The following is a 25,795-nucleotide window of genomic DNA, read 5'->3' as shown; positions in this document are numbered from 1 at the left end:
CATGTTGGTGTGATGCACCCATCAACTCGACAGCACCCATCAATTCATCATTTATATCAGGTATAACTCCCCAATGCAATCCCTCCCCCCTCCCATGCTGGCTTATTTTTAAAGAACAGAAATTTATTTCTCACAGTTTGGGAGGCTCGTAAGTCCAAGGCGTTTGTTGAGGGCCTTCTTGCTGCATCCTAATGTGGCAGAAGGGCAAGAGGGCCAACTCCTTTGGTCAAGCCCCTTTAGAATTGGACTTAATCCCATTCATGAGGGGGAGGAGCCTTCGTGGCCTCATCACCTCTTAACCAAAGCACTCTTTCTAGCAATACTCACTTCTGTTGGTTTCCACACCACCACACACTACTCGTTTTCCTTCTGTTTCATTGGCCAGTTCCCAAATGTTGTTTCCTGCCTCCTTTTCTGCCTAACTTCTAAATGTTGGAGTGTTTTAGGATTTGGTCCTAGGCCCCCTACTCTGCATTCCTTCCTTGGCAATGACATCTAGTTCTACTCTATGCTGACGCTTCCCACATTTACATTTCTAGTTCTGACATCTGTGAACTCCGTGCTCATAAGGTACAAACTTGACCTCTCCACTGAGGAGTCTGATCGGCATCCCAACTTAACATAGCCAAAGCAGAACTCTTGATTTCTAACCCCAAAATTTGCTTTCACCAGGCTTCCTGCGTCTTAGTTGATGGGACCTGCACAGTCGCTCAGGTCCAACACCTTGGAGACTGGCCAGGCGCGGTGGCTCACGTCTGTAATCCCAGCCCTTTGGGAGGCCAAGGCAGGTGGATCACTAGGTCAGGAGTTCGAGACCAGGCTGGCCAACATGGTGTAACCCCATCTCTACTAAAAATACAAAAATTAGCCGTGCGCAGTGGCGGGCACCTGTAATCCCAGCTACTCGGGAGGCTGAAGCAGGAGAATCGCTTGAACCCAGGAGGCAGAGGTTGCAGTGAGTGAGATTGTGCCACTGCACTCCAGCCTGGTGACAGAGCACGACCCCTGTCTCAAAAAAAAAAAAAAAAATCCAGTTTTTGTCATGGCTAGAAGGGCCATCTGTAAGCTAGTTCCTGCCTCCTTTTCCAATGTTACCTGCTACTTTCCCCCTCATCACTACTCTTCTAGATCTTCACAGAGCTGGCTCCTTCTTATTCTGGTGTGAGCTGAAAGGTCATTTCCTCAGAGAGGCCTTCCCCAACCACCAATTAAAAATAGCCCCTCCACTCCTACCTGTCACTTTGTAACCTCTTGTTCTGTTTTCTTCATGGCATGTATTATTTTTCTGAAATTATTTACATATTTATTGTCTGTTTTCTGTAACTAATAAAAACTGGCATTTATTAAGCACATGCCATGTGCTGAGTATTGTTACAAGTATTACATTTTCTTACTTAATTTCATAAGTAGTAAGGTATTATTTCCATTTTGCAGATGAAGAAATTGCAGGTTCATGAAAGCAGGAACTTTGTCCATCTTGTTTTACTGCTATATCTCTAACACATGAAACAGTGTTTGGTACACAATAGTTGCAAAAAAATTTTTTTGTTGGTTGGACAGATGAATGAAAAACTCCAAAATTTACATTTCTACCTCTGACATCTCCCTGTAAACATAGATTTATAGATGCAATCACCTACTTAATGCACTTGAATTTCTAAATGAGCATTTAAATTACCCCATTTAACTCTTTTTTTTTTAAGACAGGGTCTCACTCTGTCACCCAGGCTGGAGTGCAGTGGCACAATCTCAGCTCACTACAACCCCCACCTCCCGGGCTGAAGCGATTCTCCTGCCTCAGCCTCCCAAGTAGCTGGGATTACAGGTGCCTGTGACCATGTCCAGCTAATTTTTGTATTTTTAGTGGAGACAGGGTTTCACCATGTTGGCCAGGTTGGTCTCGAACTCCTGACCTCAGGTGATCTGCCTACCTCGGCCTCCTACACTGCTGGGATTACAGGCGTGAGCCACTATGCCCAGCCCGTGCCCCATAACTCTTAACTTCCCCCCTCTCCAAACCTGTTTTGTTCCCATTTCTCTCATATTAGGAAATGGCATCATCAGAAGCCCAGGAGTTCAGACCGGAAACCTAGGCCTTGCCTGTGGTCACTCCCGTTCTCCCCACATCCAACCGTGTGGCAAGGCCTGTTGATTCTGCCTCTGATTGTGTCTTGAATCTATTACTTCTCTTTGTCTCCACTGTCACTTTGGCCTCATTCTCCATAATCTTTCCCCTGCACGCCACACTTGCCTCCCAGCATCCACTCTTGTCTCTCTATAAGCTGTCTGCCCACGTAGCGGCCAAATTGGAGCCCACATACATTTTAGAGGTGTGCTGAAGAATAGAAGTCAAGGAGAAAAACCAGGAAGAAAACCAATTATTTTGTACCCTTACCTTGAAAAAGGTATTCATATATTTTTTCCTTTTCCAAAAAATGTTCATATTTCTTTGAGCATTTATTGTCTGATTTTATGCTTTCTTAGCATCTATAGTAGCCACATTAATCTTTTTTTACTCCAGCCTTTCTTGGACTTTCCCGGCTTTGTGCTTCTCTATCTAGGTGAGTTTTTATGGACAGCTTCCAGTGTCCTCTTCCCTCTTCACAGAGGAAATACAGTCTTCAGCATCTCAGAGGCCTCTTAGAAGTATTTTTGCTTATGTTGCTTACAGCTTTCATGTTCTGTGGTAAATGTCTGTAGAAAAGCATCTGTGTAGTGGTAGCGACCATGCTATGTTGTGAAGAAAATAGGACACCGGACAGGGTAGTAGGAGCAGAGAGAATGGGGGGCCATGTCCCTCTGATCTAGGTGAAGAGACCACAGGAAATGGACAGAGCCTTTTCTGCCCCTCCCCACAGATGTGGGAAAACAGGGTTTATAGTGAGATCTGGCCTTCTATGCTTTCTAAACAAAATTTGCCTTATAGGAAATTGTAGGATTAGCAAACTAGGGAGTATGTACATTTAATTTTGAAAAATTCCTTCCAGAGCTCCTCAAAGGTACCTAAATCAATCCTGTTTTTCAAGTTTCTGCCTCTCAGCACTCCTGTGACAACAGAAGGGCAGCCACCCTGACGTGGCTGACTCTCTGGGCTGCTCCTGCCAACTCCCAGATGGCTGCTTTCAGGAAGGTTTCCATAGCGACCAGAGGCAGGAAAAACCTGTCCACCCAGCTTACCAGTTCACATCCGGCTGGGTTCTGTAGCCAGTGGGAGAAGTGGCATGTGTATATATACATTACGTACATTTATATGTGTGTGTGGCATTAGAGAGCTAAACCCTGCAGACTCTTTCTATCCAGAATCTGGCCGGGTGTGGTGCCTCACGCCTGTAATCACAGCACTTTGGGAGGCCGAGGCAGGAGGATCACTTAAGCTCAGGAATTCAAGACCAGCCGGGCAACATAGAGGGACGTTGTCTCTAACAAAATAAATAAGATAAAATATATCCATAATATGACCATTTCTCAGTGTTCCCACCATAGGAAAGTCAACATACCTTTCACCCTGATTAATCCAACAGCCTCCTCTATGTCCACCACCTCCTCTGCAAGGCAGCCAGAGACAGCTCAGAGCCCTCCCCTACTTTCCCAGCTCACTGAGAATGAAGCCCAGAATGTCCACCACACTGTGAGGCCTGGTAGCCCCCTGCTGCGTCTCCTCCCACCGTTCAGGCTGTTTCCTCCCACTGTTGACTCCTCATTCCCCAGCCCCTCCTGCCTGATGGCTGCCTTGCAGCTGTTTTAACGTGCCCACTGTGCTCCCAACTTGGTGCTTCCCCCTGGATCTCCTGTCCCTCAGGTAGCCATGAGCCCTCAGTTCCTTTTGGTCTTTGCTCAGGTGTCCCTAACCCTTATTGTTAAAGAGCTGCTCCTGACCACTTGATATAAATCCCCTCTCTTCTGAGACTCTCCACATCTTGACCTTGCTTTATTTTTCCTCACAGCACTGTAGTTATCACAATCTATTTCTATGTTTATCATCTGATTCTCTTTTGAGACAGAGTCTCTCGCCAGGCTGGAATGTGGTGGTGCCATCTCGACTCACTGCAACCTCTGCCTCCCAGGTTCAAGCAATTCTCCTGCCTCGGCTTCCCAAGTAGCGGGGATTACAGGCACACGCCACCATGCCCAGCTAGTTTTTGTATTTTTAGTAGAGACAGGGTTTCACCATGTTGGCCAGGATGTTCTCAATCTCCCGACCTCATGTGATCCACCCACCTCAGCCTCCCAAAGTGCTGGGATTACAGGCATGAGCCACCACGTCCGGCTAAGATGTCTTTATTTTTAATCATGGTGCAGAGGATGAGTGCTGAGCCCACTGCCTCCCAAGGCGGACACATGGTGGTTCTGCCACAGCCATATGCCATCTCAGGCTCCAAGCCAGCGGGAGGTGTAATAGAGCACTGGGTTCCATTCCCAGGGCCATCTAGCTGCTGGCCATGTGTCCATCATTTCACAAGGTGGGCTTGCATGGTGTGGCAGGGCAGAGCTTTTGGGAGTTCATTTGGAAACTATCAGTCTCTTCTAGGCTTATTTTCTCTTGTATAAGGAATAAATGTGTTGCAAGGATTGAATGATGACATGCTTTTTGAAACTTCTAGCTCAGTCTCTTTAATGTAAAAAATATGTAATCCTTCATCCAGCTCATGGTTCTGAGCTAAACCCTGTATCACATATATTTTACACTGAAGGAAGACATTAAAATTCTATTCTCTTCACACAGAACCAACCAACCAGGATGGCTGGCCTGTTGGGGAAGTAGGTTCTGCCATCTGGCTCTCAGCAGCATGTCTGGAATCAGGAGGGAGCGTCTCTCCCACTTGGGTACCAAAGCCTCTATAATGGTCAGGAATGTTCTGCTTTGGCCTTTATCCTAAACTTGGCCAGTGTCTGTCTGGGGCAGGAGCAGAGGCTGGGACCACAGCTGAGCTGCCTACAGGAGCTACTTTTGTCCCCATACTTGTATGTCTTTAAAGAGAACTGGGATTTTCTCATAGCTCCTTTGAAGTGATGGTTTGATTTTCCTCTTTTTTGCTTCTCACTTACCTAATTCTTCCCGATTTATCTAGAATTCCCAACACCAGAATTCCATGGCAGATAGCATGGAGAACAGATTCTGCTATAGACCAGGATAACAACTGTCATTTCTGAACTCTCGTTGTCTGAAAAATGGCAAAAGTAAATTTTTTTTCAGTGCCAGGTTTAGGTAAATATGATTTCAAAAACTGGAATGTAACTTCTCTTGAAATCTTTTAACCACATCTCCTCATTGTTACTTCCACTTCCTTTCATAGTGAGAGCCTTTCATTCTATGGTCAGAAGTAAAAGGCTGACTGGTTGCGGTGGCTCATGCTTGTAAACCCAGCACTTTGGTAGGCTGAAGCAGGTGGATCTGTTGAGCTTAGGAGTTTGAGACCAGGCTGGGAAACATGGTGAAACTGTATCTCCACAAGAAATACAAAAATTAGCCGGGCATTGTGGCGTGTGGGCATGTGCCTACAGTCCCAGATACTTGGGAGGCTGAGGTAGGAGGATCCCATGAGCTTAGGAGGTCAAGGCTGCAGTGAGCTGTGATTGTGCCCCTGCACTGCCACCTGGGTGAGACCCTGTCTCAAAAAAAAAAAAAGACAAATAGCTTCTGGGAATGGTGGCTCACACCTGTAATCCCAGCTACTTGGGGGGCTGAGGCAGGAGGATCACGTGAGCCCAGGAGTTCAGGAATGCAGTGAGCTATGATTTTGCTACTGCACTCCAGCCTGAGTGACAGAATGAGACCCTGTCTCCACAAAAAAAAAAAAAAAAAAATACCAAAACCCAATTTAAAATGGACGAATGGGCAAAGGCCTGATGTAGCCTGTAATCCCAGCACTTTGGGAGGCCAGGGCAGGCAGATTGATTGCTTGAGCCCAGGAGTTCCAGACCAGCTTGGGCAACATGGCGAAAACCTATCTCTACAAAAAAATACAACAATTAGCCAGGCATGGTGGTGCATGCCTGTAGTCTCAGCTACACCCAGCTATGTGGGAGGATGGCTTGAGTCCAGGAGGTGGAGGCTGCAGTGAGCCAAGATCCACTGCACTCAAGTCTGGGCCACAGAGCGAGATCCTGTCTCAAAAAATAATAAAAATAAAAATTGGCAAAGTGTGATTTTTTTTTTTCCCTTCCCACTGCCTCCAGGCTAGCAAAATCAGAGTGTGGGTGGAAAGGGCTCCTCTTTGTAGGAGAGAGGGTGTTTTAAAATGACTTTCCTCAGGCCGGGTGTGGTGGCTCATGCCTATAACCCAACACTTTGGGAGGCCGAGGTAGGGGGATCACAAGGTCAAGAGTTCAAGACTAGCCTGGCCAGTGTAGTGAAACCCCATCTCTACTAAAAATACAAAAATCAGCCAGGTATGGTGGCGCCCCCCTGTAGTCTCAGCTACTCGGGAGGCTGAAGCAGAAGAATCTCTTGAACCCAGGAGGCAGAGGTTGCAGTGAGCCAAGCTCGCACTACTGCACTCCAGCCTGGATGACCGAGTGAGACTCTGTCTGAAAGAAAGAAAGAAAGAAAGAAAAATATGATGACTTTCCTCTTTACTCTTCTAACAGGGCAGATGATTCTGGACCAGATGAAGCCTGAGGAGCCTTCCAGCTCTAAGATAGCAGGATAGGAGACTTCTAAGCCTGGAGCTGCAGAAGACTTGCCAGCCCCCCAGCACAATGTCAGGTAGAAGCAGGGGCCGGACTTGGAAATGGGGTGTGAAGCTCTCACAGAGGAGCCAGAGGGATGGAAGCTGGCTTGTTTATTTTCCATAAAACACCATCCAGATAAGAGAGGTGGAGATGGTAGGGAAGGCTTCTGGCTGGCTGAGAAAGTTATTAAAACTTCCTTCTCAGCTCTGGTCTCCAGCTCTCCTCCTCCGGCCCTGCAGCCTGCAGATCTGTACTCCTCGGGTGGAGAAAGAGGCCGGAAGATGAAGTGTGGTCATGTTGTGTAATGTGCTGCTGTTTCTTCCCCCTCTTCTCCAGAAATTTGCTGATCTCTAGGAGGTTTCTTTCATTCTGCTCCTTCCCTCCCTGTAACGCTTGAGATGGGCTAGTCCCTTTAATGCTGGTGTTCTTAGAGGGAGAGCATATTTCCTGACTTGAATTTTGCCTCTGCATTTTCTTTTTTCCTTTTGTTTTTTTTTTTAGACAGAGTTTCGCTCTTGTTGCCCAGGCTGGAGTGCAATGGCATGATCCCTGCTCACTGCAACCTCCGCCTCCTGGATTCAAGCAATTCTCCTGCCTCAGCCTCCCAAGTAGCTGAGATTACAGGCATGTGCCACCATGCCCAGATGATTTTGTATTTTTAGTAGAGATGGGTTTCACCATGTTGGCCAGGCTGGTCTCAAACTCCTGACCTCAGGTGATCTGCCCACCTCGGCCTCCCAAAGTGCTGAGATTACAGGTGTAAGCCACCGCGCCTGGCCTGCCTCTGTATTTTCTTGATTGTTCTCCTGGTCCTCTTTGGTTTTAGGAAGCCATACACCTCCTGCCTGTGGCCCCTTCTCAGCCCTGACTCCGAGCATATGGCCCCAGGAGATCCTGGCCACGTATACACAGGTACGGCAGTTAGCCAGGCACCAGCCTGCTGTGCTCCCACGCTGCGGTATGAAGGGGACCCAGCTCTGCAGGCTGCCCAGGAAGAGGTGGCCAACTCACACAGGGTTATGGGGTCCCCACCAGAGATGGTATCTTAGCTCCATGTGCCTGTGTGAGTCAATCACTGTGGCAGTATGCTGTCGGTATTATAGGGACACAAATGCATAAAACATGTTTCTTGCCTTGATTTTTATTATCTTTGACCTCTGAGAAGAACAAGGAAACTAGAAAGTTGAGAAAATGCTAGAAGGTTCAGAGGAGATTGGTAACCAGATAAGGCTTTTGGAAGAGTAGCCTTTGATCTGAGCTTGAAGGCTGGGTGGGATTTTAGCAGGCAACCCTGTGGGTGGCATCTTTCAGACCTGAGGCCTCCAGCTAGGGGACAGACAACTGACTTCAACCTCATCCTGATTCTAGAAGGAAGAGTCAGCAGAGCAACCAGATTTCTACTACGATGAGTTTGGTTTCCGTGTGTACAAGGAAGGTAACATTGAGCCCCTTTTGTGGGTCATCTTGCTGATGTTCTTTGGGGAGGGCTCTGCTCCCTTGACTAGAATTACTCAGCATGTGATGGCTGAGCTCCGATGCGTCACGGTTCCAGATTTAAGAACAGAGTGTATCTGAGGGTGATACTGTTGTAAGTATGGGAAACCTGTTTTTTTTTTTGAGATAAATTTTACTGATCTTCACCTGATAGACTAACGCAATAGTGTTCACTGTAGAGAAGTTGAAAAATTCAGGCTGGACGTGGTGGCTCACGCCTGTAATCCCAGCACTTTGGGAGGCTGAGGTGGGTGGATCACTTGAGGCCAGGAGTTCAAGACCAGCCCGGCTAACATGGTGAAGCCCCGTCTCTACTAAAAATACAAAATTTGCCAGGTGTAATCCCAGCTACTCAGGAGGCTGAGGCAGGAGAATCGCTTGAACCCAGGAGGTGGAGGTTGCAATGAGCAGGGATCATGCCATTGCGCTCCAGCCTGGGCAACAAGAGCGATACTCTGTCTCAGAAAAGAAAAAAGCGTGTTTTCAGTGGCTGTATCATAATGAACTTACAGTATTTGGATAACCACTTTTCTGTAACTGAGTCTCAATCCTTTTCTGTTGTTTTCTACTATAAATGGGCCTTTTGGTCCGGAGTGGGCTATTGGGAAGGCCATCTGCCAAGACAACTGGATGCCAGGCCAGAACTGTGGCTAGGACATTTTAATTGACTGCAACTAATCACCTTCAGGTCACTCACGTTTCCAATTCTGACAAGGGTTTTCCTTGTTCTTCTGAGTTGTAGGCAGGTAGTTGCAGGGTAAAGGTTTGGGTTGAGAGGGACACAGGGAACTTGCTGGTATGATGAAGTATCTGTTTGGCTGGGTCACTGGGGTCAGAGTGTTCACTGTTACACTATGGAACTGAGACTGCTTGATGGGGATAATGTTTAGACATTTGTTTATATACCAAAATGTACACCTAACATTTGCATTTTACTGTAGGTGAAGTCATTAAAGTTGGTGTTTTTGAAAGCTGGGCTGAGGGATTAGCTTTTGGGTGAATAAGGACGAGGCTGTCTATGGAGCTCACCCAGAGATTGCTGGGCTGCCACAGGAGAGCTTCACCTCATTCATTCAACAAATATCTCATGAACCCAAGTGTGGGTGCTGTAGTCTCCACAGCTGCACCCCTAGGCCCTTAAACAAAACTGAAGGTGGTCTCGACTGCATGGAGTTCTCATTTTAGAGAGGGAGACAGGCAGTAAACAAGCATGTAATATGCTGCCGCAAGAAGGGCTGGGAAAATACTTCAGGGAAGTGGGGCAGTAAATCATATATAAGGAAGCCAGGGAATTGGGCAGAGCTGGGGAAGGGGAAGGAGAGGTGCAAAGGCCCTGAAGTGGCCCTTTCAGACCATGTCATTGGAGGGGAGGGAGCAAGAGGAAAACAGCAGGGGATGAGGACAGAGTGGGCATGGCCCAGAGGAAGCACCTGAGGGAGCCCTGGAAAGCCCTTGCCTTTGAGTCTCAGCTCTGAGCAGTGTGACATGATCTGACTTGCATTTTGGAAGGGTTGCTGTGGCTACTGAGGAGAACGGCCTTTGGGAGGTGAGGGTAGCAACAGGGAGGTCAGTGGGAGGGCCAGTGCAGCGATCTGGATGAAGGACGATGGCTTGGACAAGGGCCATGGACAGGGGAAGTGAGATGTAAAGTCCGGTGGGTTTGCTAAAGGACTGAGCGTGGGGTCTGGGCGAGGGAGGAGCCAGAGGTGACTCCAAGATTTAGGCTGAGCATCGGGAGAATGGAGGTATCATTTCTGGAGCTGGGTAGGACTGTGGTAGGAGTGGCTTTGAGGAGAAAGTGAAGAGCTTTGCTCATCATAGGTGCATGTTAGATGATCACCCGGAGCTGTCAGAAAGCCATTAGCTGTGGGACTCTGGGTCTGGCGGGAGAGAGCTGGCCTAGAGCCATGAAGCTGAGACCCTCCTGAAGACAGGCTTGGCTGCTTGCAGAACACATAGTAGAGAATGTTTTTTTCTTCCTCCTCTGCTCACTGTGGCATCCCGCGGCTGTCTCTTGGCAGAAGGTGGTGAGCCTGGCTCCAGTCTGCTGGCGAGCTCCCCTCTGCTGGAGGATGCTCCACAGAGGCTGCGGTGGCAGGCCCACCTGGAGTTCACCCATAACCACGACGTGGGGGATCTCACCTGGGACAAGATTGCAGTCTCTCTACCCCGTTCTGAGAAGCTCCGTTCCCTGGTGCTGGCCGGCATCCCACATGGCATGAGGCCACAGGTAAAGTGGCCACAGGGACCCACAGGGTTTTGAGAGGGTCTTGGCCCCATGATGAGGTGTCACGAGAAAGACTGAGTGCCCTTGCGACTCCCTTCCCTCAGCTATGGATGCGGCTCTCTGGGGCTCTGCAGAAGAAGAGGAACTCTGAGTTGTCCTACCGCGAGATTGTGAAGAACAGCTCCAACGATGAGACCCTTGCTGCCAAGCAGGTGAGGCTGGCAGGAGAGAGGGAGGCTGCGTGGGGCTCTGGGACTGTGCCCTTGTTGAGGGGTGGGGGAGAATACATGCTCCTTCCTGGGTTCTCTGTAGGCCACAGAAAGAATTGTCCAAAAGGCCATCAGTGCTATGGAAGGGCTTGGAGATGGAGTTCCCAAGCCCAGGTCCACTTCAGGAACAGATGGGGACTCTAAATATAGACTCCAGGCCTTGGGCCACACGTTCTCATTCACTCGGTCTGGCATGAAGCTTCCCAGGTGGATTTGATGTCCCAGCTCCACACTGGCTGGGAGCTGACCCTGAAGGGAGGAGGGTGACCTTGACCAGAAACACGAGGAATCCCCATTCCTGGGGGAGAAGCCCGCCTGGGGTCTGCCTCCCTCCCAGGGTGTCACAAGGTCTTGTTGTTGTGGGTGCTGATGGCTGCTGGACAGATCGAGAAGGACCTGCTGCGCACCATGCCCAGCAACGCTTGCTTCGCCAGCATGGGCAGCATCGGGGTGCCCCGCCTGCGCAGGGTGCTCCGGGCCCTGGCCTGGCTCTACCCAGAGATCGGCTACTGCCAGGGCACTGGTATGGTGAGCACAGCCCCGGCAAGGGCAGTGACAGCCCCAGGGCCTCCTCCAGGACCCCTAACAAGGAATGGTCTCCCGCTCTGGGGCAGCAGCAGGGGCGGTAGGGGGCAGGGGAGTCCCCAAGGAGATCAGGGCAGCTGCACGTTATTCAAGCAGAGTGGCCCCCCGAAGGGTGTGAAACTGAGGCCGGCCAAGGAAAGCAGCCCGGGGAAGGCCTGTGTTCCAGCATGCGTGCCCCCCAAGAGGCTTTTGCTAATTGGTCTCCCTAGGGTAGGGGCACCTTTTCTAATTTTTACAAAGACCTGGGTAGAAGGCCCTTATCCCCATGCCCTGGCCAGGTGGCTGCCTGCCTCCTGCTGTTCCTGGAGGAGGAAGACACCTTCTGGATGATGTGTGCCATCATCGAGGACCTGCTCCCCGCCTCCTACTTCAGCACCACCCTGCTGGGCGTCCAGACTGACCAGCGGGTCCTGCGCCACCTCATTGTCCAGTACCTGCCTCGCTTGGACAAGCTGCTCCAGGAGCATGACATAGGTAAGGGGCCTCTGAGCCACTGGCTCCCATTCTGCAGCTTGGAGGCCTCAGGCGGATGGCCAAGTGGGGATGGGGCATAGCCCCCAACCCTGGTCTTTGTCACTCTTTTGTTTTCCCATGTTCCCTGCCCCATCCCCTCCTTCGCTCTTGAGCAGGGAGGACCTCCCTCCGGTTCTTGGGAGGGAGGTTTCCTCCACCTCCTCCCCAGCAGCCTCGGCTCCTGTGTTTACAGAGCTGTCCCTGATCACACTGCACTGGTTCCTCACGGCCTTCGCCAGCGTGGTGGACATCAAGCTGCTTCTGCGCATCTGGGACCTGTTTTTCTATGAGGGCTCCCGGGTGCTGTTCCAACTCACACTGGGCATGCTGCACCTCAAGGTGCTCCAGGGCCCCACTTCAGGCTGAGGAGTAGGAGCCCGAGATGGGGGGCAGGGAGTGAGAGACCTCCCTGGGCCAGGCAAGACCAGTCCCCTGGCCCCTGACAATTGTGCCAAGGCAAACGGGTCCCTGAGGATGGGGGTTGGGGTCAGCTCAGTGCCAGGTCCCTGCAGTAACAACCTTCTCCCCGCATCCTGCTCTGACACGGCCCAGGAAGAAGAGCTGATCCAGTCAGAGAACTCAGCCTCCATCTTCAACACGCTATCGGATATCCCGTCACAGATGGAGGACGCGGAGCTGCTTCTGGGGGTGGCCATGCGGCTGGCCGGCTCCCTCACCGACGTGGCTGTGGAGACTCAGCGCCGCAAGCACCTGGCCTATCTCATTGCAGACCAGGGTCAGCTCCTGGGGACCGGCACCCTCACCAACCTCTCTCAGGTGACCCAGGATGGGGGGCCCCGACTTGGCCCACAGCATGTGGGGAACGGGTCACCTTGAAGTTCAGAGCAAGTGTGGGGGCTATGGGAAACAAACCAGCCCTTCCTGCTCTGCCCCCCAGCCTGGCCCAGTCAGACCACAGCTGTGGGGTGACCCAGGCCGCCTCGGGCTTCGTGCGTCTCAGGTTCTGACCCTGGCACGGTTTGGGAGGAAGGCAGACCCAGCTCTGAACTGATTATCTGTTTTCAACTCTCAGAGCCGGCATCAGAGGCCATTTTAGATGAGAGAACATAAGCCTAGGGTTGGTGGTTTCTCTTCCGGGGGCCAGGACCGCCCTGACCCCCTCCTCATGGTGCAGGTTGTTCGCCGCAGGACCCAGCGGAGGAAGTCTACCATCACTGCTCTGCTCTTCGGTGAGAGCTCTGCGGGTGCCAGGCAGTGTGGGCATGGAACAGTCTGTCCTCACGCTCAGGTGGACGTGGAGCTTCCTCCTCGGGGGCCTGGAGTGAGCCGTGGTCACCATTGCTCTCTGGGCCTCCTAGGAGAGGATGACCTGGAGGCACTCAAGGCCAAGAACATCAAGCAGACGGAACTGGTGGCTGACCTCCGGGAAGCCATCCTGCGTGTGGCACGTCACTTCCAGTGTGCAGACCCCAAAAACTGCAGCGTGGTGAGTGACCAGCAACCTGGGCTGGTACCAAACACGGCCCTAACTCCTCCAACCCCCTTGGTGGGCCGGTGTTCACTCTGGCAGGAGCTGACTCCAGACTACAGCATGGAGAGCCACCAGCGGGACCACGAGAACTACGTGGCATGTTCGCGCGGCCACCGGCGCCGAGCCAAGGCCCTGCTGGACTTCGAGCGGCACGATGACGACGAGCTGGGCTTCCGCAAGAACGACATCATCACAGTGCGTGGGGGCGCTGGACTACAGGTCCTCAGGCTGGGGCGGGTTCCCCAGCCTCCCTCCACCAAGCCCCACTCCAACCCCTTTCCCTGCCAAGAGCTGCTCTTGTGAAGATGTAGGGGTCTTGGCCTGGCCTCGCTGCTGAGGAGTCTTATCAGGGGTGCAGGAGGTGCTGGCCCCAAGCACCCAGCTTTGGTTCCTGCTGTTTTTCCTCCTGTGCAGATCGTGTCTCAGAAGGACGAGCACTGCTGGGTGGGGGAACTCAACGGCCTGCGAGGTGGGGGCCTTGGTCTGCTCTTGAGCTGGGAGATGGAGGAGGGGGTGGGCACAGAAGACTTCAGTGACCCTGGCCGCTGCAAGGCCATTCTCCTCTCTACCCCTGCCTGGCTTGAGGTCCCTGAAGCACCTGGGCCAGCTTCCCCCTGCCCTGCCTGCCTGAGCTGTGGCTGCTCCTCACAGGGCCTATTTTTTCCACAGGCTGGTTTCCAGCCAAGTTTGTGGAAGTCCTGGATGAGCGCAGCAAAGAGGTGAGGGGGTGGGTGGGCTAGGCACGGCTGGCACCCTCTTAGCCAGGGCCTGTGTCCCCAGTGAGTCCTGGCCTGTAACATGGCAGAGAGGACAGAGGAGGGCAACTGGCTGCAGGTGTCAGGCAGGGCTTTCTCAGACCCATCCCTCCCATCAGTATTCCATCGCGGGGGACGACTCAGTGACGGAGGGGGTCACAGACCTCGTGCGAGGGACCCTCTGCCCGGCCCTTAAGGCCCTGTTCGAACATGGACTGAAGAAGCCATCGCTGCTTGGGGGCGCCTGCCACCCCTGGCTGTTTATAGAGGAGGTAAGTCAGTGGCTGGCCCATGTCCCCCACCCTGCACCAGCCCTGCTTTGCCCCCCAGTACCCATCTTAGGCCCTTCCTGTCCCTGGGCCCCACGGAGAGGATGGGAAGAGCTGGCAGGGTGGTGACAGGTGCCCAGTTGGCCCCAAGGGCTTTGAACCAGCATCTTCCTGTCCCTACACTCACACTGTGTGCTGTTTCCGCAGGCTGCAGGCCGGGAGGTCGAGAGAGATTTTGCCTCTGTGTATTCCCGCCTGGTGCTCTGTAAGACCTTCAGGTAACTGGGCCTGGGTTCCTCTGGTGGAGTCGCCTGCAGTGGGAGGGCAGGGTTTGACCCAGCCCCGGCACCCCAAGAGCTTTGGTGCCCCCTCAGGTTGGATGAAGATGGCAAGGTCCTGACCCCAGAGGAGCTGCTCTACCGGGTAAGGGGCCTCCTCTGCCAGACCCTATAGACTTCTCGAGGTTAGCCCGTGGGGGAGCCTGAGTGACAGCGGATGGTGCCGTCCCCAGGCTGTGCAGTCCGTGAACGTGAGCCACGATGCAGTGCACGCACAAATGGACGTGAAGCTCCGCTCACTGATCTGCGTGGGGCTCAAGTGAGTGTGGAAAAGGGGTTGGAGGAGAACCCTGGAGTAGGGGGGACCCAGCCCAGCATCAGGAGGGTCCTTACAGGGGACCCTAAAGGACAAAGAACCTCAGGGGCTCAGGTCCTTCCCTGAAGAGGGTGGTCTGGGAGCTGCTGAGGGACAGGCTGGAGGCCTCTACCGTGGCTGTAGCCAGAAGGGCCTGGAGCCGCCCCTGCTCCCCACTCCTGGCCGTGTCCCCAGTGAGCAGGTGCTGCACCTGTGGCTGGAGGTGCTCTGCTCCAGCCTGCCCACCGTGGAGAAGTGGTACCAGCCCTGGTCCTTCCTGCGCAGCCCGGGCTGGGTCCAGATCAAGTGTGAGCTCCGGTGAGGACCTTGCTGGGCTCGGGGAATGGAGGTGGGGCAGGAAGGGGTGACAAGAGCCTCACCACCCCCCTCCTCACCTCTAGAGTCCTCTGCTGCTTTGCCTTCAGCCTCTCCCAGGACTGGGAACTCCCTGCGAAGAGAGAGGTGGGTGGTGTGGGCCTCGTAAGGCCTGTGCTGATGGAGCTGCCCAAACCGTTCACAGGGTGGCTGAGGTGGGGACACAAGAGTGCTGGTGTCAGTGGTTAGGAACCACCCCAGCCACACCCAAGGCCTGTGAGGTGAGGGGCTGCCCTGTTTGCAGGTGCAGCAGCCCCTAAAGGAGGGCGTCCGGGACATGCTGGTGAAGCACCATCTCTTCAGCTGGGATGTGGATGGGTGACCCCTCCTCCCCAGCCCAGCCTCGGGCCTGGGTCTGAGGTGGCCCAGGACCCCAAGCTGCAAAGCCCAGGGAAAAGCAGCTCCAGAGCCCTGGCTGGGGCCCCGGGATATCAGGCTGCCCCACTCCAGGTTCCCCAGCACATCCCAGGTGGTGGCAGCAGAGGGTGCCCTGCCCTACCAGGGTCCTTAGAGATGCTCTGGGCCAAACCACAGTTTGTACCAAAAGCCTTGTGAGGTGGTGGGGAGCCATGTCTGTGCTAGTCTTTGCTCAGGAAGAGGGAAGGGGATAGGGGTGACTAATAAGCTCCTGTCCTCCTTGGTTTATAAATAAACTGTGTCTTTGAGAACGTACCTCCTGTCTTCTGTACAGCCAGGGCTGCAGCGCTGTCTTCATGTCCAAGGCTCTGCCACCCACCCCTTCCATGGAACGAGTAAGATGCACTAACAGGCCTGTGTTTTTGTTTTTATTTTAAAAAGTTCACACACCTTCCCCATCTTTATCCCAGCACTGGTTTTGGTGATTCCACCCCTACTCCCCTATGAGTCAGGCCAGAGTGTGAAGCCAGTGGCCCCAGGGCAGGAGACAGCCACAACCTCATGGCCATCTCTCAGCCCCACAGCAGGGTGAAGCTGGGCCCAATTCCCTCCTGTCCTAGGGTCACGCTGGCTGCAGTGAGGCGGCGGGGACGGAATGTGAGTGGGTGGAGAGCTCCTGGCAGGAAGGCCAGATAGCACCTCTGCCCTCGTGGCACTGATAAGGAACCAGGAAGCAGGGCAGGTGGGGCACAGGCCGTGGCAGGGTGTCTACATGTCAATCACACGTGATGGGTGGGCCTGGGTAGCTGCATGCCAGACTGGGCACCAGACAGTGGCACATAGCTCAAGGGTAACCTTGCATCCAGTCCCTAGGAGCCGTGGCCTTCCAGGCCCTTCTGTGAGAGTAGGACGGGAGGGAGTTGCACCCATCTCCTGTTCCCCCCCAAAAATATATGTCTATATGTATGTCGATATATAATATAGAGGTATATACACCTGTACAGAAAATTGTTGCCACCAACCACTAAATGGTTACACTACACCAAGACACTAAAATGGCAGGGAGCCCCATCCCAGGAAGCCCTGGGGTTGGCAGACACGGGGACTAGGGGGTAGAAGCCCAGGCTAATTTATCCCTTCACAGCAAAGCAGGGAGCGAAAAGGAGATTCACCCCCTGACATGTCTCAGCCCTGGGTCAGAAGAGAAGCCTCCTGGCTGGGCTTTGGCTGGGCTTCACCTGCCTTAGCCAAACTGTAGCCAGACAGTGCCCCTGACCTCAAAAAAGGAGGTCAAGCTGAAATGGCCCTGGCCCTGACTGGGTGTCCAAAACCCCAGCGTGAGAGCCAGGGCTGCTTTTTGACTGCTGCTCTCCTCTGCCCTGGGTGGGCCCGAACCAGGAGTAGGGGCTTCTCTGTTCTAGCCTCCCAGGGAAGGGAAAAAGCAGGGGCTGTGATTGTCAAGACTCACAACCATGTGGAGAGGCCGAATCACGCAGGAGAGCCACGCACCGGAGTACCCTGGCTCCCAGCCCCTTCCCCACCCCCAGTCTCGAGCCAGAGAGCTACAAGCAGGAATCCCAGTGCAGCTGCAAATCATGGCCATCAAGGAAGTCTGTGGAGAAGAGGCTGGGGGCTGTGGTGCTGAGGGGGGCCAGGCTCAGCACAGGACCACCTGATGACAGCTCCAGCCAGTCCATGCTGTCCAGGTGGCCATCAGCCAGGTCCAGGCCCATGGTGCTGCTGGGCTCAGGCGCAAAGTGCAATTCCGAGGTGTCCATGGGTGACGGGGGGTGGTCCAGGATGGCAGTGCTGCTCAGCATCTGGCTGTGGAGGTCGTCAATGAGGGAAAGGGGCTCTGGCCCCTCATGCCCACTGGTCAGCAGGGGCAGCCCCGTGCTGCTCTCCAGGAAGTCCTCCAGGCGCCCAGGGAGGGAGGGTGAGCCCGGCGGAGGTGGGGCAGCCTGGGGGAGCTCAGCAGAGGGTGATGACTGTGCTGCCAGGGGGGACCCACAGGCTGTCTTCGGGGATGGCTTCTCCTTCCCTGGCAGGGATGGTGGCTCCTTGAAATCTGCTGAAATTTCTGCCAATCAAGACAGTAAGTGGATATCAGAAACCAAGCCTGTATATCTACATGCGAAAGAATGAAGGTGGACCCTAACCTCACACAATTTACAAAAATAAAACGGATCAAAGACTTAAATGTAAGAGCTAAGACTATAAAACTCTTAATATTTCCTAAATCATGTCTTTGATAAAGAAGTGATATCCAGAATACACAGAGAACTTCTAAAACTCAACAACAAAAAAACCAAACTTGACTCAAGAATGGGTAAAGGATTTGAACAGACATTTCTCCAATTATATACAAATGGCCAGCAGCACATGAAAAGAGCTCAATATCACTAGTCATGAGGGAGACCACAGTGAGATACATCTCAAACCCACTGGAGTAGCTACTGTAAAATTAAATTTTTAAAGAAAGTGCTGGAGAGGATACAGAGAAACTGGAGCCTTTGTGCCCTGTGATAGAAATGCAAAATGGTGCAGCTGCTATGCAGAACAGTATGGAGGTTCCTCCAACATTTAAAAATAGAATTACTGGCCAGGTGCGGTGGCTCACGCCTGTAATCCCAGCACTTTGGGAGGCTGAGGTGGGCAGATCACAAGGTCGGGAGTTCGACACCAGCCTGGCCAACATGGTGACACCCCATCTCTACTAAAAGTACAAAAACCAGCCAAGTGTGGTGGCAGGCGCCTGTAATCCCAGCTACTCGGGAAGCTAACACAGGAGAATCGCTTGAAACCAGAAAGCGGAGGTTGCAGTGGGCCGAGATCATGCCACTGCACTCCAGCCTGGGTGACAAAAGCAAAACTCCATCTCCAAAAAAAAAGATTTATCATATGATCTAGCAATTCCACTGTAGGAGATATACCCAAAAGAATTGGAAGCAGGGTCGCAGATGTTTATACACAGGTGTTGAGAAGAGCATCATTTACAACAGTAAAATGTCACACCTGTCATGCCAGCACTTTGGGAGGCTGGGACAGGAGGATTGGCTTCAAGCCAGAAGTTTGAGCTCAGCCTGGGCAACAATGCAAGACCCCGTCTTTACCAAAAAACAAAACAAAAAAATGGTAAATTTTAGGTGTATTTTACTTTTTTTTTTTTTTTTTTTAGACAGAGTCTCACTCTGTTGCCCAGGCTGGAGTGCAGTGGTGCGATCTCAGCTCACTGCAAGCTCCGCCTCCCGGGTTCACGCCATTCTCCTGCCTCAGCCTCCTGAGATTACAGGCACGTGCCACCACGTCTGGCTAATATTTTTGTATTTTTAGTATAGATGGGGTTTCACCATGTTGATCAGGCTGGTCTCGAACTCCTGACCTCATGATCCACCTGCCTTGGCCTCCCAAGTAGCTGGGACTACAGGCATTATTTACCACAATTTTTTTTTTTTTTCCAGACAGTCTCGCTCTGTTGCCCAGTCTGGAGTACAGTGGTGCGATTTTGACTCACTGCAAGCTCCGCCTCCCGGGTTCACACCATTCTCCTGCCTCAGCCTCCCAAGTAGCTGGGACTACAGGCGCCCGCCACCACGCCCGGCTAATTTTTTTGTATTTTTTAGTAGGGACGGGGTTTCACCATGTTAGCCAGCATGGTCTCAATCTCGTGACATTGTGATCCACCTGCCTCGGCCTCCCAAAGTGCTGGGATTACAGGTGTGAGCCACTGCGCCCGGTCAATTTACCACAAGTTTTAAAAAATTTAAAAAAATGTGCAAAGGACTCAGCCATTCTCCAAAAGAAGATACACAAATGGTCAGGCAGCACATGAAAAGGTGCTCCACATCACTAAATTACAGAAATGCAAACTAAGGTACCACTTCACACCCATTAGGGTAGCTTTAATGAAAAAATTGAAAATAAGGAGTGCTGGTGAGGAGGTGAAGAAACTGGAACCCTTGTGTGTTGCTAGTGTGAATGTAAAATGTTACAGCTGCAGTAGAAACAGTTTAGTGATTCCTCAAAAAGTTAAACACAGAAGTTACCATATGAGGCTGGGTGTGATGGCTCATGCCTGTAACCCTATCACTTTGGGAGGCCGAGGCAGATACACTGCCTGAGCTCAGGAGTTCAAAACCAGCCTAGGCAACACAGTGAAACCCCGCATCTACTAAAAAATACAAAAAAGTTGGCCGGGTGTGGAGGCGGGCACCAGCTACTCGAGAGGCTGAGGCAGGAGAATTGCTTGAATCTGAGAGGCAGAGGTTGCAGTGAGTCAAGATCACACTACTGCACTCCAACCTGGGCAACAGAGTCAGACTACCACATGATCCGGCAATTCTAGCCCTAAGTTTATGCCCAGAACTGAAAGCAGGGACTCAAGACAGACACTTGCACACCCACTTCACAACATCCAAAGGGTGGAAACAAGCCAGGTGTCCGGCCACAGATGAATGGATGAAGAAAACGTGGTGTATCCACACCAGGGGTACGACTCAGCCTTTAAAAAGAGTGAAATTCTGACACATGCTGCAACACAGATGGACCTTGAGGACATTATGCTGAGTGAAATACGCCAGACACAGGACAAACTGATTCCACTTCTGTGAGGTCCCTACAATAGGCAAATTCATAGAGAAAGTGGGATGGGGGCTGCCAAGGGCTGCAGTTGGGGAGAATGGGGAGTTACTGTCTAATGGGTAGTTTCCCTATGGGGTGATGTAGAAGTTCTACAGTCGGCCGGGTGCGGTGGCTCAAGCCTGTAATCCCAGCACTTTGGGAGGCCGAGACGGGCGGATCACGAGGCCCGAGCAGTGAGCAGAAAGAAGACTGAGGCAGGAGAATGGCGTAAACCCGGGAGGGGCAGCTTGCAGTGAACCGAGATTGCGCCACTGGACTCCAGGCTGGGTGACAGAGCGAGACTCCGTCTCAAAAAAAAAAAAAAAGTTCTAGAGTAGATAAGGGTGATAGCTGCACAACACTGAATGGACCTAATACCTCTGAATTGTACATTTAAAAAATGGTTAGAATGGCAAATTTTATTATTTCACCACAACTAAAAAAAAGAATTATGCAAAAACCGGGCCTGCTCCCCAACCCTGTGGGCTCCGGCCCCTCCTGGCCCAGCAGAATGCATTCTTTGCCCTGCAGCTGCTCTCACAGGCAAGGAGGTCACTCACCTCCAGCTGCCACCACCTGCCCAGACTTCTCTCCTCAAACACCTGCTTCTGGTATCACTGCCACCTCTTAGGCCACTTCTCAGTGTCCCTTTGGGGGCAGGCGGCACCCACACCCACCATTCTTTTCTCTGCCATCTCTTAGAAGCTAGAGTTCAAAGCCTGTTCCCTTTTCCTTCTTGAACAATCTCTGGGGTAGCACCACCTTCCCTTGGAAACTCCTGAAGCTCAGGCCAAGGCCTCTTTCCTGAGCGCCCAGCCCAGTCGTCCCCAAAGCAGGTCCCATACCTGCCGCCTCAGTGCCACCTGCACTGGTGAGAGATGCACCTCAGGCCCCAGGGACCTGGGGATTCTCCCTAAGGCTTGAGAATTGCTGACTTCACAGGAACACCAGTGACTGAGCTCATCTTAAATTGAAATAAAATTCACACAACATCAAATCCACTCTGGTAGAGCTGTGGTTCCAGGCTGAGCTCCCACTTTTCCTGTACCCTCAGCCACTCCTCCTCCTCCAGAAGCCACTGAGACACTTGGAGAGAAGTCTGCGCTCGCCGACCAGCGTCGGCACCACACGCCCAGCCTTCTTGCCTGCTGCCGCCAGTAAGCTCCTTCCCAGGGCCATCTCGGGGTCCTCTGGGATCTTCCACTCCCAGCTGGGTCCCTCACACAGATGCATGCTGTCTCCCATCCAGCATCTGCCCTACTCTCTTCCTCCCCTCTGCAGAGGAACCTCCCAGAGAGCTCTCCATGGCCACCCCTAACCCTGCTCTCAGGCCTCTCACGGACTTCCTGTTGTGCCCATGACGCCTGCTTCCGTGTCCAGACCTCGGTCCTCAGCTCCCTTGGCCACAGCTGGCTTCCAGGACACCACACCCTGCCACTGCTTGTCCTCTCGACCCCCAAGGCTGGGCTCAGCCCCGACCTCTGCTCCCCCACCTCACGCCCTGGGCAGCCTCCCAGCTCCAACTGCCAATCTAGATGTGACAACACCCCAACTCCTACATGCAGCCCAGACCTCTCTTACAAATGCCACTCGATGTCAACTGTTCCCGTAAACCCTCCACTCATGACACACCCCATCAGCGACTGCACAATGTGGTCCCACACGTGCCCCCTCCCCAGCTTACCCCATCAATGGCCACTTCACCCGGGCCCTTCAGGCCACAGCCCTTGAAGTCATCCTTGGCTGTTCCTTCCCTCTCTCCACACCTCATCCATAAAGACACCAACCTGGCTCTCTCCAAACGGGGCTGACTCCAGCTGTTCCTCCGCCTGCCACTGCTGCCTGCTGGGCCACAGCCCTGCTCTCCCCACCACCCCCAACCTGGGGCTCCCTGCTTCTGCCGTTGCACGGCTGCTACCGCTACAGCAGCTGGAAGGTTCCTGGGTCCTGCATCAGCCCAGGCCACTCCACCCAAGGCTGTGTGATGGTTTCCCACACGATGGAGCCAAAGCCACCCTGCCCTGATGCCCAGGAGGCCACGCATGATCTGGCCATAAAGCCCTTCTTTCCCTTTCCTCAACTCCACTCCAACTCGCCAGGCACTCCCAAGGCCGCACAGATGCACACAGCTGCTCCCGCTCACAGGAGCCATCCCGGCCCTTCCCCACCAGGCTCCCCGACCTCTCCCTCCCCTCCGCCTCCGAAGGCTCCTCTCGGATCTTCCATATGATCTGCTTATTTCTTCTACTTGTTTTCCACCTCCCCAGGCTGCACTGTGAGCTCCACAAGGGCAAATGTCTCTTCTGTTCATTGGCAGGTGAGGGCCTGGGGGCAGTGCTCCCTGCTGAAGGACGACACCTTCCCTGGTCCTCTCATCCAGGCCCTGGAGACAGGAGGGCTCACAGCCACCACTGCATCCACAGTGCTTGCCCAAGACTGGTCACGCATGGAAGCATTCAATAAAAACCAACCAACCCAGGGCTAGAGACACCTATGAACAGAGAAGGCTGTCAGGAGGCAGCAGGGGACCTGGGGTTACCTCCGCTCTGAATGAGAATGTCAAACAGATCGTCCATCTGCTGGCTTGAGGAACCATTTTCCTGCGGGACAAAGAAAAAAAAAAAAGTGAAACTCTTGAATGGGGGCTCCCAGCATGAACTACGAATGAGGCTCCTCCCTCCACCCAGAATAAGCAGCCAGACCCACAGCACCCACAGGCGTGCCCGGACTCCTGGTGCCTATCCCCCAACGGCCCACTCGCCAAGGCCTCTCTGACCCTGAAGCTGGGCTTCACCTGCCCCCTAATCCTGCAGCTGGGGCTGTAGCAACCTCAGCCCAGCAGCCTAGGGCAGCCGCCCACAATGGCCAGGCCCAGCCCGCCTTCCTCACCTGCTGTTTGGGCTGCTGGCTCATGGCTTCCTCATAGCCAGGTGGTTCCTTCTTCAGCAGAGAAGTGGGGGTCCCAAAGAGGGGCTGCAGTGGGTGCTCTAGGTCCATCTGGGCAGAGGCAGCAGGCACTGGAGAGCCAGGCTGGGATGAGGGCTGGACAGGAGAGCAGGGAGAGGACCAGTGGCCAGGGGGCTGGGGGTGCAGACCTGCCTTGTAGGGGTGAGGGGTGGGGATAGGGCCTCTCACACTCTAGGAGGGCAGATGGGGGGCACTGGCTTTTAGGGAGCTTTCGTGAAAGCCACTAGGTAAGAAGGAATACAGGATGGGGGACCCTCAACCCTGCAGGGGGTGCCTGGCCTCTTGAGGTTTGGGAGAGGTCTCTGGGCTGGGCTGGTCACCCCCTGAGATTTCTGCAGCTTCTTTCTCTGCTTGGGTCTGCTCAGGGACCCCCATCTCCCATCCTGAGGTACCTGTTCCTGTCACTGTCTCCTCCACCCCCAAGTTCTGCAGGACCACAAGGCTACATAAAGCCTTAGGGCAGCCTCACCTGTGGCCTAGGCTGAGAGGTCTGCTGGGGGAGCTTTCTGCTGCTGACACCTCGGTGGGGACAGCTGGCCTCTCTGAGGGGAGGACCCTGAGCTGGATCCTGGCCAGAGGACCCCACAGCCTCTCTCCAGGGCAGGCTACCTCTGACCTTCACTGGCCACTCCCCACAGAGCAGCACTACGGCAGGCCCAGGCTGGTGTGGGCTGCTCAGGAGTCCTCTGCTGAGGTGCAAAAATGTTCTAGTCTCAACACCGAGAGAGGTGGAGAGCTCGCCAATGGTTCCGCCCTACGGCGAGGGGGTCTCAGGCAAGTCCCTCAACTTTCCTAAGTCTCAGTGCTCCCCATGGTGAGATGGGGATAACGACCTCTCATTTCAGAGGGTCGAAAGGAAGATTAAATGAAGCAAACACAAAATGCCCAGCACGAGGGGACCCCTGGGGCCCACAAGGGCTGTAGCGAGACGCTCTTCCCACCCTCACCCTCCTCTGGGCCCTGCCCGGTTCCTCCCATACCCAGGTACCTGCTGGGGGCTTCCACTGGACAGGCCAGGGCTGTCTGCATTCTTATTGGTCACGGTGAGGACAAGGTGGGTCCCTGTGGAGTCAGTGATGAGGGTGGGAGGTGCAACCCCCTTGATGAGGCCAGGGCCCTGAGGACCCAGAAGCAGCTGGGGGGCGGGGACCGGCTCGGGCTCAGGCTGCACAGCTTCCTGCTTCACCACCACGGACGGGGGCCCCGGGGCCGCAGCACAAGGGTCTACATGGTTGGTGTTTGGAGCCGCCAGGCTGGGGCTGAATGGGTGAGCAGGGCCCAAGGGCTGTCGGCTCAGTTGGCAGCTGGAGAAGCTGTTCTCCTGCTTCACTGGGGTGCCGAGAGGGGCAGGGGTGGGGACAGGGGTTGGGGCGGGCTGCTGGGCTCGCTTTTCCTGCTCCAGCTGCAGCCTGAGCCGCTCCACCAGCTGCTGCTTCTGCCGGAGCATGCGCGTCAGCTCCTCGATCTGCTTGTCTTTCTCCTGCAGCATCTGGTCCTTGTCGCGCCCCTCTAGCTCTGCCCGCCCCCCAGGGCTCAGGCAACAGGACCCGGCCCGGGGGCCCTCCTCCTTCACGAGGATCTGCAGTGGCGAGGCCTGCAGGGTCAGCTGCGTCAGGGGAGACGTCACCATCTCACCAAAGGTGTCCCCGGGGGTGGAGTTTTCATCGCCGGTGCTGAGCAGTGAGCGCTCTGAGGGCGTAGGAGACACAGGCGGTGTGGAGCCCGTGCTGCCGAATTTCACCACTCCATTGCTGGTCACCGTGGCCACCACCACCTCAGTTGGGGCCAGGCCTGCTGCCACCAGAGCCGGCCCTGTGCTCAGTCGGGCCGCCGGGAAGGCTACCACCACCTCGCCAGCCTTGTGCAGGATGGAGGTGGTGGCAGGGGCCTTGGGGGCTGCTGGGACAGGGCCGATTTGGTCTTGGTAGGCTCGAAGGCGCTCAATCAGCTCAGTTTTGGTGCCTGAGACGGGCAGTGATCGCAACTTCAGCTCCTGCTTCAGCTCTGCCACCTGCAAGGCAGTCAAGAGTCAGGGAGGCCAGGGGCAGCTGGACACAGGGCACTGGGTCCAGGCAGAAGGGCAGTCTGACAGAAGGGCACTTCAGATGCATCAACTGCCCTAATCCTCCAGCAGTCTAGAGGGCGCAAGGCCCCCCACCACCTGAGCCAACAGCATCCTCCCTTTCATTGTTCTCACTCTAGCAGGGACCTGGTTACAATGTTCCCCACCTACGCAGGCAGCGAGGGCTGGCACATGGTGCCCACAGATGTCCCCAGCCCCCAGCATGGTGCTTGGGCTCAATAAATCTTGCATGGAACAGACTTAATTTTGCAGAAGAGAAAACTGAGCTCATGAAAGTAGGGCCCAAGGCCGGGTGCGGTGGCTCAAGCCTGTAATCCCAGCACTTTGAGAGGCCGAGAGGCGGATCACGAGGTCAGGAGATCGAGAGCATCCTGGCTAACCTGGTAAAACCCTGTCTCTACTAAAAAATACAAAAAAACTAGCCGGGCGAGGTGGCGGGCCCCTGTAGTCCCAGCTACTCGGGAGGCTGAGGCAGGAGAATGGC

At 53.9% G+C, this 25,795-nt stretch overlaps 2 protein-coding genes across 4 annotated transcripts in view; one reads left to right on the top strand and one right to left on the bottom strand.

Moving 5' to 3' along the window:
* The window catches only part of SGSM3 (small G protein signaling modulator 3), a 42,987-nt gene extending 27,035 nt beyond the window's left edge, over positions 1-15,952 (top strand). Inside the window, exons 2-22 of one of the 2 annotated variants that reach the window (XM_011964165.1) lie at positions 6,589-6,706; positions 7,499-7,584; positions 8,041-8,107; positions 10,188-10,396; positions 10,498-10,605; positions 11,047-11,190; positions 11,526-11,721; positions 11,954-12,099; positions 12,313-12,537; positions 12,896-12,950; positions 13,080-13,207; positions 13,292-13,447; positions 13,667-13,721; positions 13,922-13,971; positions 14,127-14,279; positions 14,484-14,554; positions 14,651-14,699; positions 14,788-14,873; positions 15,105-15,227; positions 15,311-15,371; positions 15,529-15,952. In XM_011964165.1, the coding sequence (XP_011819555.1) occupies positions 6,700-6,706; positions 7,499-7,584; positions 8,041-8,107; positions 10,188-10,396; positions 10,498-10,605; positions 11,047-11,190; positions 11,526-11,721; positions 11,954-12,099; positions 12,313-12,537; positions 12,896-12,950; positions 13,080-13,207; positions 13,292-13,447; positions 13,667-13,721; positions 13,922-13,971; positions 14,127-14,279; positions 14,484-14,554; positions 14,651-14,699; positions 14,788-14,873; positions 15,105-15,227; positions 15,311-15,371; positions 15,529-15,606 (2,253 nt within the window). In that variant the 5' untranslated portion in view covers positions 6,589-6,699 and the 3' untranslated portion in view covers positions 15,607-15,952. The remainder of the gene's footprint in view (positions 1-6,588; positions 6,707-7,498; positions 7,585-8,040; positions 8,108-10,187; positions 10,397-10,497; positions 10,606-11,046; positions 11,191-11,525; positions 11,722-11,953; positions 12,100-12,312; positions 12,538-12,895; positions 12,951-13,079; positions 13,208-13,291; positions 13,448-13,666; positions 13,722-13,921; positions 13,972-14,126; positions 14,280-14,483; positions 14,555-14,650; positions 14,700-14,787; positions 14,874-15,104; positions 15,228-15,310; positions 15,372-15,528) is intronic. The other variant, XM_011964166.1, reaches the window with a different exon arrangement.
* A 102-nt stretch (positions 15,953-16,054) lies between these two features.
* Positions 16,055-25,795, bottom strand: part of MKL1 (megakaryoblastic leukemia (translocation) 1) — a 176,770-nt gene continuing 167,029 nt past the window's right edge. Inside the window, exons 10-13 of one of the 2 annotated variants that reach the window (XM_011964168.1) lie at positions 24,217-25,239; positions 23,151-23,303; positions 22,801-22,861; positions 16,055-17,721 (exon numbers count right to left, since the gene is read on the bottom strand). In XM_011964168.1, the coding sequence (XP_011819558.1) occupies positions 17,204-17,721; positions 22,801-22,861; positions 23,151-23,303; positions 24,217-25,239 (1,755 nt within the window). In that variant the 3' untranslated portion in view covers positions 16,055-17,203. The remainder of the gene's footprint in view (positions 17,722-22,800; positions 22,862-23,150; positions 23,304-24,216; positions 25,240-25,795) is intronic. The other variant, XM_011964167.1, reaches the window with a different exon arrangement.

The sequence above is a fragment of the Colobus angolensis genome, unplaced genomic scaffold (assembly GCF_000951035.1).
Source record: "Colobus angolensis palliatus isolate OR3802 unplaced genomic scaffold, Cang.pa_1.0 Scaffold65, whole genome shotgun sequence".
In the NCBI taxonomy this organism is placed as follows: domain Eukaryota; kingdom Metazoa; phylum Chordata; class Mammalia; order Primates; family Cercopithecidae; genus Colobus; species Colobus angolensis.
This window is presented reverse-complemented; position numbering and strand designations above follow the sequence as displayed.